Source organism: Lutjanus erythropterus, chromosome 16 (assembly GCF_056507025.1).
Source record: "Lutjanus erythropterus isolate fLutEry1 chromosome 16, fLutEry1.hap2, whole genome shotgun sequence".
Classification (NCBI taxonomy): Eukaryota; Metazoa; Chordata; class Actinopteri; order Lutjaniformes; family Lutjanidae; genus Lutjanus; species Lutjanus erythropterus.
Genome location: NC_139332.1, coordinates 37560603 through 37576332, shown reverse-complemented (window position 1 = coordinate 37576332; position 15730 = coordinate 37560603). Strand labels below are relative to the sequence as shown.

General features: G+C 41.7%; 1 protein-coding gene across 2 annotated transcripts; it reads left to right on the top strand.

Moving 5' to 3' along the window:
* The first annotated feature begins 6669 nt into the window (after positions 1 to 6669).
* On the top strand, positions 6670 to 11596 carry LOC146313627 (CD276 antigen-like). Of its 2 annotated transcripts, none has more exons than XM_084739616.1 (6): positions 6670 to 6817; positions 8182 to 8526; positions 8614 to 8724; positions 8853 to 9176; positions 9734 to 10078; positions 10347 to 11596. In XM_084739616.1, the coding sequence occupies exons 1-6, from the start codon at positions 6781 to 6783 to the stop codon at positions 10436 to 10438; spliced, it is 1254 nt and encodes a 417-aa protein (XP_084595742.1). In that variant the 5' UTR covers positions 6670 to 6780; the 3' UTR covers positions 10439 to 11596. The 2 variants fall into 2 exon arrangements, with proteins under 2 accessions (XP_084595742.1, XP_084595743.1); XM_084739617.1 differs by having other exon boundaries at positions 6691 to 6817; positions 6908 to 8526.
* The last annotated feature ends 4134 nt before the right edge of the window (positions 11597 to 15730 follow it).

Here is a 15730-nt window from a genome sequence, read left to right as displayed (position 1 = left end):
TGGACCTTTTAAAACTTTGATAACAGACGTAAAAAAAACTTTGAAATCTTGAACTTTAAATTCATCAACAGCAAAACTTTTTCATAAAGGCCAAATTCAGCTGTTTGAATACTAAACAACAAGAGCAACATTAGCAAACTGTTGTAACACACACTCACACACACTCACACACACTCAAACACACTCACACACACACACACACACACACACACACACTCACAGAGTGTTTGAAGAACCAACTGTAGCTTTAAAAACTTTATCAAACTGTCTGAGGACAGAAAACAACCAGCAGCTCTGAACAAAACAAGCAACATGAGTCAAACTAACTTCACCACCATGCTTTGTTGTGTGTGTTTGAGCCTGAACACACACACACACACACACACACACACACACACACACACACACACACACACACACACACACACACACACACACACACAGCCAATATTCTGCTGTTCAGTGAATTCACAGAGACATGACAGCAGTAGCTGGAGGTGTCAACATAATTGCACAAGAGCAGACACTCAAAACACACACACACACACACACACACACACACACACACACACACACACAGAGCTCAGTTTAATTACATCTCAACACTTGGCACTGTTTGTCTCCTCCACAGCGTGCTGCTGGTTGCAGGACGGACACAAACACACACACACACATTTGCTCAGACAAAAGGACACACACACATTGTCTCCTTGTGGCAGCGGTCGTTTGTCTCACTGATGTCCAGATATTAAACGCTGCATGCTGATTGGACAGTTGACTTTAGAGCTGGTGACATCACCATCTCTTCTTGTGGTTCCTTTGAGATTTCATTAGAAAATAAATAAAAAGCTCAAATATAAATCATGTCCTCAGAGACTAAATGTTAAAAAAAAGATGTTTATTTAAAGGAGGATTGCACCACGTTCTGCATCAGGCCGTGTGCTTGAAATGTTCTGCTGTTGATGAGATTTAATCTGAAGTTGAGTGTTTTTATTTCAAACTTAATAAATAAAACAAAGGAGACAGAAGCTGCTGCTTCTTGGGAAAAAATAGCTTTTAAAATAAACTTCAAAAAATGGTAAATTTGTACAAAATGAGCAAGAACTTTGTCCAAATTTGAAAAAAGTTGTGTAACTGCCCATTTGGACAAAAGACATTGCATTTGACCAAATTTATGTTACAGGTTTGGAGCTGTCGAGGGACTTGAAAAGCAGCAGCTTTTTAGCATTTTTTTTTTATTATTATTTCAAATTGTGACAAAAAGAAGAAAGTCTTTGTCTCTATCAGAAGATCTATACTCCATCCATCCATCCATGCATGTAGACAGAATCCAGGGTTTAATATTCCACAGTAACTTTCCAGTTAGAAAAATCTTTCAGTAATATTTTTATCAGCTGAGGAGATTCTTTAAAATCCAGTCTGAAGCTCATTCATGCTTTTATATCATCTCTGTTAAATTATTATAATTCACTGTTTGCAGGATTTACACACAAAAAACAAAAAAAAAAAAACACAAAACAAGCTGCGGCCTTCAGTTAGTATAAAACACAGCAGCAGCTGTTTTAGACCAGATCACATCAGTCGTGTTTGAGCCTCTTCACTGGTCGTCAGTCAGTGTTGGAGCTTCAGGCTCTTTGCAAATAAAAAGGATACCAGCTGCAGGCGACGCAGGCAAACGTCAGTGTGCAGGAAGTTGTGATGCATTAATTAAAAAAACTGTTTCAAATGCTGGTTTGATGGAATAAACAATATAACTGTTTTATTATTTGATTCAGATTTAAATTAAAAGTTTTCAAGTACAAATATTAGATAATACAATTTTCCTACCAGGGCAGCCTGTCTAGTTTTTACAATGTTTTATTTTATTTGGAAAGTGATGACATTTTGAAAAGTGGAAATATTTCATGCAGACACAATTTCAAAATGTTGAGAACATGAAAAACACGATAGATGCATCACAATTCTCTCATGAAAGATTATGAATCAGTGCAGGAAAGTCAATAATCAGAAAACCCAGTTCTCAACATTAAAATCACCTGTAACATTCTAGTGATACGTTCCTGAATTAATCGACCCTCCACTAAACCTCAACTCCAAACAGCAACTGTCCAATCACACCTGAGAAACTGAGACAGGTGCTGCAGGCTGAAGGTGTGCAGGAGGTTCTGAGGAGAGAGATACTCTGTGAGTCATGAGTCTGGACAGTGGTGGGGTTTTTTTGTTGTCTCTCAAAAATGTGAACCACAGGAGCACACGTATGATGAGTGGATTAAACTCTGTCTTCATCTGCTTCAAAAGCTGCAAATGTTAGCATGTCTGGCTAACTAACACTAGCTTACTAGCTGCAGTAACTTTACCTCCAGTCAAACTTGTTAGATCCACTGCATCTGCATTTGTTCTGTGGGGGTTTGAGGAGGAGGATGTGGACTGATGAAGAATCAAAGATGCATCTCTCTCTGTCTCGCTGTCTCAGGTCTAAGTCAGGTTAGCTTAGCTCTTATCCCAGCTGTCTTCCTGTGGTGATTGTGGTCCAGCTGGTCTGGCTGGGTGACCCGTCTCAAGGTCCGCTGCACTAATCGAGTCCCTGCTTTTCATTTTCCCACAATAATGAGTGTATTTTTGTCATCTATCATGTAGATATACCTGCTGTAATTTGTACATTAATGTTATATCATGTATGCAGCTGTTAGCTAACTTTACATAAACACTTTCACAGGGTTCTTGTTTTAAATCATGTCAGATGGAAACATTAAAACTTCTCAGCTGACTCAAGGAGTTAGCATTAGCATTAGCTTACATCAGCCAGCTACACTTATGAAATCTGTTAGGGAGAGTTTTAGCCGAGAAAATCCACCGTCATCAGCTGGAAATGAGAATCTGCTTTTGTTTATGTCTCTAAGGAATCACAGACCTCGTGTTTCAACAATTACTCACAATTTCTATGTTAAATCTGCCGCTGTTATCACTGTAAGCTGCATAAATGCAGTGTGAGAACAGAAAGTTTGACAGACTTTGCAACATTAACTCAGGAGGGCGGGGCTTAGCAAAGGGTCAGTTGGATCATGAAACATAACAGAGGTAAACATGCACTTTCTAAACTAGGTGTGAGCAGCTGGATGGAGACAATCTGACTGACATCCTCTGGTTTAGAGGTTTAATCATCATATTATCACATCACAGCCCTCTGAAGTAGACTTTAATCAATGTGTGAGGTGCTAAGAGATTCCCACCCCAAATATTTTGCAAGCTAAGTCAGTCAGTAAAGATTTCCTGGTTTGATTCAGGCTGAAGATCTTTTTTCCAGCTCTGACATGTCAGACTCCTGCAGATTTTCTAAAAATGTTCAGCAGAGGCAGCAGTTCTGCTGAGGAACACGGAGTAAAAAGATCGAATTCTCTTAGTAAAACTATTTCTTCCATTTTTGGGTCACATTTAAGCTCTAAATGCTGCTCAGAGTTTCAGTACAGAAGTTGTTCTTCTTCACTTTGTTAGTTTGGAGCCTCTGGTCTCTCCGGGCGTTTCCTCCCACTGCCTGAAAGTAGATTATATACTGTAGAAACTGAGTGTGTGAATTCACATATTGTACTGAATAATTTCTAATAATACCATGTGTACCTCTGCTGGTCCCTGCAGGGAAACACTGGTGTTTAATTCTCTTTTCAGAGCGGTGTTCCCCCGCAGAGAACGCCATGAGCTCATCTGCACGAAAAGAAATAAATTAGAGAAAAACGCTGACAGAAAAAAACTGTTCTGAGCTGAACGAGGACTGATGACAGCAGAGGGGAGGGGTTCTTTTTCTCTTCTTCTTGTGCCTTTGAGGAAATTCTGTTTCCTCTTTTTCACAGCCAGGAGGAAGTCAAAGGTCAAGAAGCAGCAGAGCAGGAAGGTCAGACAGATTGTAGAGTTGGTGAAAGGTGGATGAGGATTGTGATGACGCTTTGAATTCAGTATGAGAAGCTGCTGAAGTGCCCTGAAGCCAGGCAGCTTTGTTTCAGAAAATGTTCTTTGTTGAGATAATTGGAGCTCCATGTGGTGTCAGGGGGTCCCGCTCCTCTGTCAGCCCACTGAGCTGCTCTGTCCCCTGGGCAGAGCTAAGCAGACTGCCCCCTGCTGACCCTGGAGCTCCAGACCTGCTGGTTCTCAGGACCCAGACTGACAAACACACACACACGCACGCACGCACACACACACACACACACACACACACACACACACACACACACACACACACACACACACACACGCGCACACACACACACACATTTTCCACCTGTTGTTATTGTTTGGCAGCAGTCAGACTCAAACAAGAGAGGAAATTAGTGACGAAAAGAGTGTGTGTGTGTGTGTGTGTGTGTGTGCATGTGTGTGATGGAACAGCTTCAGGTGTTTGTTTTTATCTGGTGATCCAGTTTTCAATTAAATCTGTCGACTGTGAACATGTGACTGAACCATAAAGTTTTTATTGATGGACTTTGACCTGCAGGAAGACATCAAACATTAATGAGACTCAAGGACAGGAGTGGACACACACCTCAGCTGCTGTCCAACAGACACACAGACAGACAGACAGGTAAATGGACTCCAATGGACACACACACACAGAGACACACACACAGACAGACAGGTGAGTGGACACACCTGAGGAGGGACGACATGCAGACATGAGACAGATCAGCAGGTCTGATGTTGATTTAACATGTGAAGTTATTTTCTGTCCCTTCAGGACGTCTCTGCTTGTTTCTGGGACTAAAATGTTTGATTTCACTGCAGTTTTTCTGAAACATTCACATGTTTTTACAGTGAAACTGTGGCAGCAGCTGGAAACAACAAAGACAAATAAAGTTGTCTTTTTTGTAGAATTGATTCTAAATCAACTTGTTTCAGGAGAATAAATCTGCTGCCGTCTGTTCTGTCTGTTCTCACAGAACTAAAAGTCTCAGGATACAAAACTGTTAAACCAAATATAGAAGCTGCGCTGTGATTGGACGACCCCGGTGTGTAAAACGCTTCAGTGAGAGTTTGATGATTTTCAGGTGAAAAGGTGGAATGAATAGTTTTATAAGTGAGGAGGTTTTAGAAGCAAAGGTCTGATTCATGCTGATAAAAACTGGATGAACAGGTATGAAAAACAAACACACCCAGTGTCAGGTGACAGTTTCTCTCTCTGTGTCTGTCCTCACAACTTAACATGTCCTGAAGTGTTTGACTTGGAGCAGGTCCAGCACCCTGTGTCCTCATCAACTCACACACTTTGACACAAAGAGTCCTCAAAGGTTCTCATCTGTTCTTCTTACTATGAGAACAGAACATCATCTGGTGTGTCAGTGGTGTTCTACATGTTCTAGGAGAGTTTTTATTAGAATCATTGTGATGTTTTGACCTGTGTGTCAGCAGGTTTTCACCACACAGTAAATCTGTGTCTCTGATTGGACAGAGGACAGTGTCAGTGTTGCAGGAATATAAGAACCATGTTGATGAGACATTCTGAGTCTCAGTGATTCAAAAATATGTCCTGATGCTGAAAAACACTTCATCACTTTTCTTCTTCTGTTTGGGATCATCCTGCTCTTCTTTGGAACTTCACCTCCCATCATGCTTTGAGGCGTGTCAGCAGGAAATATAATGTTGCCATGGAGACAGTGAGTCAGCTGTGGGCTTCACCTGAGCCTGTTGATTTGAGACTCTGTTTGTTTGCATGTTGGTGAATTTTCATCTTGAAAAGTCTTGTTTCATCAGCTGCTGTCACTTCCTGTTTACACTGTTACCATGGAAACAGACAACCACTGATCCTGAAGGAAACTCCCAAACATGATGATGATGGTGATGATGGTGATGATGGTGATGATGATGATGATGATGATGATGATGATGATGATGGTGATGATGATGACGGTGATGACGGTGGTGACGATGATGAGGCTGATGTGATGATGATGATGATGATGATGATGATGATGATGATGATGATGATGATGATTTGTCAGAGATGGAGATCAGAGCATCATGACTCCACATCTGTATTGATTTGATTGATAAAGTTTAAAGTTACAGGGACAGTGAACATTAATGAACATCTGTGTAAATGAGACACTTTAGTTCCTGATCAGGTGGAATGAGAGACACAAAGAAACATCAAATACATTCAAACAGGAACAAGGATACGACACATACAGCAGCAGAACACACAAGAACACAGACAGTGTTCCCATGAAGAGCAGAACACTCCACACAAGAACACATGAGGTGCTTAGAACAAGAACATGAGAACAAGAGAACATGAAAGATGAAACAAAGCTTCAGATGATTGGAGGAAGAGACAGAGTCTGGTCTCACACTTGATTGTCTTTTAAAGATGATTTTAAATGTATTTTAAATGAATGATCTGTGTCTCAGTCTCAGATGAGTGTTGGCAGACTGTTCCACGTCAGAGCTGCTCCCTCGTCCTTCTGTCCCCTGTGTTTGTCCACTACAGCAGCCATGAAGGACCAAAACACACAAACGGACACAAGACGACTGTGTTGGTGTCAGATTTAGTTTGTGTAACAGCAGCATGTTAGCGGTTAGTTCAGCAGACAAACACATGTGTCTCAGTCACGTCTGTGTCAAACTGTTCAGCCTGTTTCTCTACATTCCAACAGTTGCTTTAGTTTAAAGTGAAACTGATTCCAGTGAAGTTTTGTCCGAGTGTCTGTCCGATCAGGAGGCTGTGAACTGACGTCCTCAGAGCGTCTGTCAGTGTTTGTTGAGTGACTTTGTGGTTGTTGTAGTTTTTACAGGAAGATGAAGATGTTGCTGGTGTCTGTGATCCTCCTGCACGGTAAGATGACCTTCCTCCCTCTGATCTGATCATCACCTCAGTCCATCATCATGTCTTTAATCTGTATTTCTGTCTTCTTAACTCCACCAGTCTGTTGAAGCTCCATCACCATGTTTTCTTCACATACAAACATGAAGAACATATTTTCAATCTTTCTGTAAATCATGATGAATGTAGAAGACTGTCCAGTCAGACTGTCCTCAGTTCTGCTCTTCAGGGGACGTTTTACACACATTTATCATCTCAAGTCTTACAGCTACAATATGGAACATTTACACTTTCAAATGCTTCAAAATGTCTCACCTGTTATTTACACTCTACAAAAATATCAACTCTTTTGTTTTTGCTCCCATTTTTCATGAGTTAAAGTCAAAGATCTCAGACTTCTTCTGTTTATTTCTGTCAAATGTCTTCAAATCTGTGTTAGTGAGCACTTCTCCTTTGCCAAGATGCTCCGCCCACCTGACAGGTGTGGCCTATAGAGACGCTGATTGAACAGCGGGATTATTGATCAGGTGTGTTTGGACTGATCACAATAAAAGGACCTTTGATGTGGAAAAAAGACATTTATTAGACACTGAACTACGGCTGTTTCACATAGAGCTACAGATACCAAAGACATGACCCGCCTACTCTGTCTCTGATTGGCTGACCCTGATATTCTTACTCTAACTCTAACCAATCACTCTTCATGTCTCAACCTAACAACCCAAACCACAGCAACAAGTTCCAGCCAATCAGAAGCCGCCTGCAGCTGATCTACAGTATTTTTTCTGCACATTTCTGACTGTATGCTGGAGGAGCTCTCATGGTTGATTCACAATTTAAAAAGAAAAATCCTTGAGAACCTGTTTTATCTCCTGCTCTGTTTTAGAGCGACTCCTCGCTCCTCTTAACCGGCCGCTCGGAGCCACAAGTCCTCAACAACTGCTAGGCTAAAAACAAGGAGCAGCTCGTCTGTTGAAGGACACATTTTGGTCTTTGTTGTGGCTCAAAAACTGACATCCATAGAAAAGTTTGTCCTCATCTTAAAGCGGAGCATCTGCAGATTAATTCCACAGCTGATATGTTGTGATCCACTAAAGTTGGACACCAGAGCAGATCAATAAATCCCTGTTTTGTTCTCTTCACCACGATCTCTCTGTGTCTGTGCAGTCGCCATATTCGAGCCTTCAAGGTCTGCTAGTAAACTAATGAGAGACGCAGACTTCACTACAAAATCAACTGGAACTCACTTCATTCTCAACTCATTTTCAGGACATTAATGCTGAAAATAAAAGACAAAATGTTTGGATCATTTTCTGATCTAAAGTCATGAAATAAAGCTGCTGTGACTGAACCCCTCTGTCTGTGTGACCTCACAGTTTCCCAGCATGCCTCAGCTGTGGAGCTGTATGAGGGGGAGGAGTTTGTCCTGCTGCCCTGTGAGTTTCCCACCTTTGACATGGACGACCCCACAGTGGTGTGGAGACGAGATGATCTCCGTCCTTCAACCGTCCACCAGCGTCAGCAGGAAGGTGATGAACTTAAAGACCAAAACCAGCTTTACAGCGGCCGAACATCCATGATGACTGACGCTCTGGAAACTGGAGACCTCAGCCTCAATCTGACGAAACTCCGCCTCTCTGACAGCGGCACCTACACCTGCACCGTCAGAGTGTTTGGATGGAGACAACGGACAGTGAGAGACGTCCAGCTGCAGGTCAAAGGTCAGAAACAAACACTAAAACCTACTGTAGATACAGGTCAAAGGTCAGAGGTCAGAGGTCATGTTCTTTATGTTTCTGTTCCCACAGAACGATTTCCGTACTGGGCCAAAGTTCTCCTGGTTCTCCTGGTTCTTCTGGTTGTTGTTCTTGTTGTTTCTGGGGGTCTTTTGTTTCATTTTCGTCAGTATTTCATGTCAGGTACGTCACTACTACTACACTACCCATCATGCCAATGGTTATCATCTTTAATCAGGACAGTGAGGTCTTGTTTCCATCAGAGTTGCTCCTGTCTGTCCAGCTGATGTTGTGGTTTGTTGTCCTCTCAGTCTACAGGGTGGAGGTGGATTCAGGGGTGGAGTCTGTCCAGCTGCCCTGCAAAACCACAGTTCACCTGCCTGAGGACGTCTCAGTGAAGTGGACGGACAGATACGGAGAGAAGGTCCACGTGTATCAGAACAGTTCTGATCAGCCTGAAGAACAGTACTGTGATTTCAGAGGTCGAACAGAGATGAAGAGAAACCTGAGAACTGGAGACGTCAGTCTGACCCTGAAATACCCCACAGACATAGACAGAGGCATCTTCACCTGCACCGTCTGCAGCAGGGAGGGACGGACACTGATGAAGAAACGAGTGGAGCTCTGGGTCAAAGGTCAGTGCTGTAGATGAACAGATGAACTTTATTTGTCCAACAGATCAACGTTGACAGAAATGTAGAAGTGAGCGAAGTGAATCCTGAGGATTCAGTGACGTTGATACAGAAACAATGAGACATTTGTTTGATGAATGTTTGTGTGTCCAAGTGTTGAGGACTGATGTTGGACATGTGTTTGAAATGCTGTGTGGAGCTGAGATTCATTTACAGAACAGAGATGAAAACAAACATGTTTTCATGTCAAATCTTCTCTTCAATGTTCAACTCTACATCCAGAAATGTCAAAGAGACAAAGAGACACACAGCAGCTCAACACTGACATGAGACATTACTGTGAAGCAGGACATGGACAGAAACATCACAGCTCCATCAACACTCTGATCATGTCCAACACCTGGACAACCTGCTTTACTTCCTGTAGTTCTGTCCCCTGTTACCTGCTGCTCTCATCTGCTTCTGTCCTTCAACTTTCTCTACAACTTTGGAACAATTCAATAAAGTTATTCAAAACTGCTGCTGCTGTCTGTCCAGCTGATGGTTTGTTGTCCTCTCAGTCTGTCAGGTGGAGGTGGACGAGGGGGAGGAGTCTGTCCTGCTGCCCTTCAAGACTGTAGGTGACCTGCCTGAGGACACTAAAGTGAAGTGGGAACGCTCGGAACCCAAACCTGTAATGATGGTCCACATGTATAAGAACGGCTCTGACAGACCTGAAGAACAGGACGAGTTTTTCAGAGACCGAACAGAGATGAAGGACGACCTGCTGAGAACTGGAGACGTCAGTCTGATCCTGAAATCCCCCAAAGAGACAGACACAGGAGAGTACTGGTGTGACGTCTCCAGCAGGGAGGGAAACATCTGGTTCATCTGGAGACTGAAAACAGTGAAGCTCAAAGTAAAAGGTCAGTTTGAAGATACAGCTGTGTTTGTCTCTGATTGGTTGGTCTCTTGTCTCTGATTGGTTGGTCTCTTGTCTCTGATTGGTTGGTCTCTTGTCTCTGACTGGTTGGTCTCTTGTCTCTGATTGGTTGGTCTCTTGTCTCTGATTGGTTGGTGTCTTGTCTCTGATTGGTTGGTCTCTTGTCTCTGATTGGTTGGTGTCTTGTCTCTGATTGGTTGGTGTCTTGTCTCTGATTGGTTGTCTCTGTCTGTCCTCTGTCTCCTCTGCAGAGAAAACTCAGATCAAAGATGAAACAGTGGACATCAGGAACAGAAGCAGCTCCACTGATCCAACTCCTCTGATGGCTGATCAATCAGTCTGATTGGTCTGTTGCTTGATCTTTGATTATTGATCTGATCTGACTTTGGATCAGAGAGATAATGAAGATGAAGGAGCTGATGGAGGACGGATGAAGACAGGAGGACACTTTGTCAGCTTCTTCTTCACTCTGACTCCTCCTGCTGACTCTCACACACAGTCCACACACTCACTATTGATTACTATTGATTCCAGTCGATCATTCTGCTTCCTCCCGTCGTCGCTCCTCCGTCGTCCAGCCGCTGACCAGAGATCAGCTGAGCTCCTCCATCCTCCAGGATGCTCCACCCACTTTAACAGGTGGAGGGGAGGAGCCACAGCTGGATCCTCTGAGGACACAAACAGCTGTTCAGTCTCAGGCTGCGTGTTGATTGGTCGGCTGATTTGATGGACAGTTAAAGTGTCAATTCTAATATTAATATGAGGAGATCAGAGTCAAAGGGCCGACTGGTCAAACTAGAGGACAAAGTCTTCAAAATAAAAACCTGCTCTGTGCATCACTAGCAGCCCGCTGTAGGAGGAATTAATGATGAAAATATCTGATACAAATGTTCTTCCTGCTTGATGTCAACGTTGCTGCTGAAAAGACGTTTGAACTGACTGTGAGACACGGGTCAGCTGTGTGTAACAGGCGGGACACTGAGCTTCATATGTCCCTCACAATCTGTCACTCATCTTCATATTACTAACAAATGATCACAGTTACAGTCTGATGTTACTCTAAATTATTCTCTACTATTTAATCCTTAAAAACGTGGCGGAACAGTAATGTCCGAGCTTATCAATACTACAATCTTAAACAAATTACCCATCTAATACCTGGTTTTGTTTCTTGTCCCTCACATCACTTCAGGCCACAAACCCTCAGCTCAAATAAACAAGCGTCCCTGTCTCACTCTGTCAAACCAAACTGTCCAACCACTGTTTTTAAGGTTCCCGCAGCAGCTACCACACTGTTAGACAATTAATTAGCTAACTTTACCTTGCTAGCATTTACTCTTTTAACTGTTTGAAAATGAAACTACTTCTGTTACTAACAAGAAAATAAATCATTAAGAAGCACCGTGATAATTCACTGCTAACTTAATATTAATGTAGCATAACTTACCTTTTCATAAACACCCGTTTCAGCCATCTGCAGATATGACAAGCTCCCCACTACCTAGCTTAGCAGCTAATCACTGTACTTAGTATAAGCATGGCTAAATGTTTAGCTTAACATTAGCATATTTGATATGCAAACAGAAAAAGTGGGTTAGATGATGTATTACTGATCATCTGCTGTAAACTTGAGTCTCTGAGTATTATGGATATTGTCGCTGCATTTACAATAAACCTGTTTAACCATTATTCAGCGCTGATAATAAGCTGTCTTTGCTGTTTATTAATTAAATAATTTTTGGTTCAATTACCTGAAAAACAAAACACAAACATTTTGGACCCCACACTGTGTCTGTGCTGTCAGACTGTGGACAACAGTATCTGCAACAAGGCTTGAATGTTTTTTTTAAATGTTTTAATTTTGTTGTAAATTTGGAAGCTGTTTGGAAAAGGAAGACATTTTAGGTGAAGATAATTTTTAGGAAGTTTTGGCTTTTTTTGGAAAGTGGGAACAACTTTTAAAATTAAGAACATCTTACTGTGAGATATTGTTTGAAAGAATTAAGACATATTTTGAAAGAGGGTACTGTTTCAGAAAGCAAGGATTTAGTTTTGGTTTTTTTTGAAAAGACAAGAAGTCTCAGGAAAGTCAGAACATTCTTCAAAAGTATAAACATTTGTGGATTTTTTTTTCATTAATTTAGTTTTTTTATGGAAAGTATAGGACTTTTTGTCTTGAATGTTTAGACATTTGGTTAAAAGTGAGGAGACTGAGGACAGTTTTACAAAGTGGGAACATATATTTGAACTTTCTATGAAAAAGTCAGGATGTATCTAGAAAGTCAGGGTGACTGTATGACATTGTTGAACAAAGCTGTAGCCTCTTCACTGCTCAGATAAAGTGTATTTCTAAATATCTGGATGTATCACAGCGTTCTCATTTTATTCTTTATGATAAAAGAGGTTCAGTTGAGTTTTTTATCTGTTTGGAAACTTTTCTCAGTTGCGTTTTCAGATCGGCTCATCGTGTCGACAGTTAAATTCCTCCTCTGAGAACAAACAAACAACTTAGAGGGAAAAAAGGTCGTGGCCGTCTGCCAACACCCACATCCACTTCCCTGAGAACCAAAGATATAAACACTTCCAGCAGCCGGATCGGAGGGATTTGACAGGGTCAGAGGTGTCGGGGTGAGACGGGAGGGAATCAGTCAGTAAACAGAGAGATCAACACAGACGGGAAAACATCGAACCACAGATCATGTTGTTTCTAGGTCACAAATCTGCAAAAACTTGATTATAAAACTGAGTTTGATGTGCAGAGAAAAGAGTCCATCACTGAATCTGAATTACATCACACAACAAAACTGACCAATTCTCTTCTTGTTAGAGGAAGTATAAAGTTCTGTTACTGACCTAAAGCCTGTCTTTAGTCTGAGTCTCACATGAAGCCTAAATATTCTACAAATAATCAGAAGAACAGTCCAGTCAGAGTCAGGAGGAATCATAGTCACCTGATCCAGATCACAAGTCATTTTCATAAATTCTATAGCTGAGAGGGAAGGTGTGAAACTTTAGATCATTTCATTACTTTAATGAGAGAATAAACCTCTCAAGACGCAGCATCTCATTTTCAAAGAACAAAATGTGAGCATCAACAAACATTTAATAAAAAACTAATACATAATACATAAATGATAGAAATGATAAATTAAATTATCCAGCGAGGACTGAAGAGTGAACACATGTTTCAGAGCTGTTCTGGTTTATAATATCAACATAATCAATAACAGGAAATAAAAGCTGTTGAACAATCTGGTCTCTTATTTGGAGAATAAATTAATTATTTGAATGATATGATGTTCTAAAACTGGACTTTGTTTTCTTTTGCAGACAGGTGATGAATTATTATGATTATACCCAGAACTAAACAACGTTCTGCAAGACTTCAGTTTGTTTAATATGAGAACATTGGAGCTGCAGAGTTCTGAGTTTTCATATTATCATAATCTGAGGTGTAAATGACTGTGACATCATCATATTACTGATCAGAACAAATTAAAGGCAAATCAAGAAAAGTAACGTCTCTAAAATAGATCTGTGTGGTAAAGAGTTTTCAGCAGTTAAATAATCTGATTGATTGTGATGAAAGAAACTCAGTGACGACAGTTATGAAGGTGAGAATTAGACACATAACAAACACTAATAGAATACAGTTTATCAAGAAGAAGATAATCAATAAAGATCAGACCAGACTGACTTTTATCAAAAGATGAGAACACATCATTAGAAAATTTTACAAGAGCAGCAGTAATGGAAAAACTGGAAGAGACTGCAGCAGGGATAAAATATTTAGATCATTAATATATAATAAAACAGTTGCTTCTCGAATATTTTAACTATTGTACAAATAACTGAGATCAGTCTATAATTATTAAGATCTGAGTCTCCTCCATTAGTTAAAAACTGATCTGATCTCCCATTAAGACCATCAACTCTTTTTAGAGAAAGAAAAAAAAACTTTAAAACTTTTTTTAGCAAAGTTAAGGAAGTTTTTATGTAATTTCAATCAACCTGTGATTCTTCAAACTGTTCATAAAAACATGATAGTGGAAACAGTTGACAGTTTATTTGGGCGTCTCTGAACTTGTTCTACAGAAACAGACTGAGTGGACGTTTGGTTCGTGTGTGAACTCTGGATGACAGAAGAACAAACTGACCTCCAGCAGCTGCAGAGGATCAACAGCTGGAGTTTGAAGAAGTCCTGTTTTCCCATCAGGACTCAGAGTTCAGGGTCCAGAGGGGTCGGTGAAACCCTAACAGACGGGTCAGCAGGGGTCACGTTCACACAAATAAAGACTGACTGATGTTGGAGCAGCGGCTCCAGAACTGTTTCTGTCCTCCTTCAGAAGCCAAACACAGTTTGCACACGTCCACACCACAATTATTATCAAGCATTAACAATAACTGGAGCTGTAACTGATAAAAAATGATTCAGAGCCCCTGCAGTGTCTCTGTCTCTGTCTCTGTCTCTGTCTCTGTCTCTGTGTTACACTCTGAGCCAACATGTCTTTTACATTAGCAGCTTGATAACAGCTTAAAGTTGACCTTTGTCTACAGGAAGGACACCATACAGGGTGCTTCATCATTTGTCTTGGACACTTGGCCACTCCAGAGGACACTTCAGCACTTTTTCTCCACTGGAAGGGCATTTTATTACACTTTGTCCACTGGAGAGACACTCAAAAGGTCACTTTCCACATTTTGTCCACTAGAAGGCCACTTCAGAGGACACTTAACCACATTTTCCTAAACCAAACCCCATTTTGTCTGAAACACACTTGAGTAAATAAGTTATCTACAGCTCACAGAGACAGTCCAGTGTCCACACAGAGACAGTCCAGTGTCCACACAGAGACAGTCCAGTGTCCACACAGAGACAGTCCAGTGTCCACAGAGACAGTCCAGTGTCCACAGAGAGATAATCCAGTGTCCACACAGTCAGTCCAGTGTCCACACAGAGATAATCCAGTGTCCACACAGAGAGACAGTCCAGTGTCCACAGAGAGATACTCCAGTGTCCACAGAGAGACAGTCCAGTGTCCACACAGTCAGTCCAGTGTCCACAGAGAGATAATTCAGTGTCCACACAGAGACAGTCCAGTGTCCACACAGTCAGTCCAGTGTCCACACAGAGACAGTCCAGTGTCCACAGAGAGATAATCCAGTGTCCACATAGAGACAGTCCAGTGTCCACACAGTCAGTCCAGTGTCCACAGAGAGATATCCAGTGTCCACAGAGAGACAGTCCAGTGTCCACACAGTCAGTCCAATGTCCACACAGAGACAGTCCAGTGTCCACACAGTCAGTCCAGTGTCCACACAGTCAGTCCAGTGTCCACACAGAGACAGCCCAGTGTCCACACAGTCAGTCCAGTGTCCACAGAGAGATAATCCAGTGTCCACACAGAGACAGTCCAGTGTCCACACAGTCAGTCCAGTGTCCACACAGAGACAGTCCAGTGTCCACACAGTCAGTCCAGTGTCCACACAGAGACAGTCCAGTGTCCACAGAGAGACAGTCCAGTGTCCACACAGTCAGTCCAGTGTCCACACAGAGAGACGACTGACAGTAAACATCTGTCCTCCACAGCTGATAAGATCTTCACACTCTTCTTTTTGACCAGAAGGAAGGTTT

What these genes read in the sequence shown, in the direction of transcription:
- LOC146313627 (XM_084739616.1), top strand. Translation starts at nt 6,781, where the DNA reads ATGAAGATGTTGCTGGTGTCTGTGATCCTCCTGCACG. An exon ending in GTCTGTGATCCTCCTGCACG is followed by an intron (nt 6,818 to 8,181) that starts GTAAGATGACCT and finishes GTGACCTCACAG; the next exon opens with TTTCCCAGCATGCCTCAGCT. An exon ending in AGTGGAGCTCTGGGTCAAAG is followed by an intron (nt 9,177 to 9,733) that starts GTCAGTGCTGTA and finishes TTGTCCTCTCAG; the next exon opens with TCTGTCAGGTGGAGGTGGAC.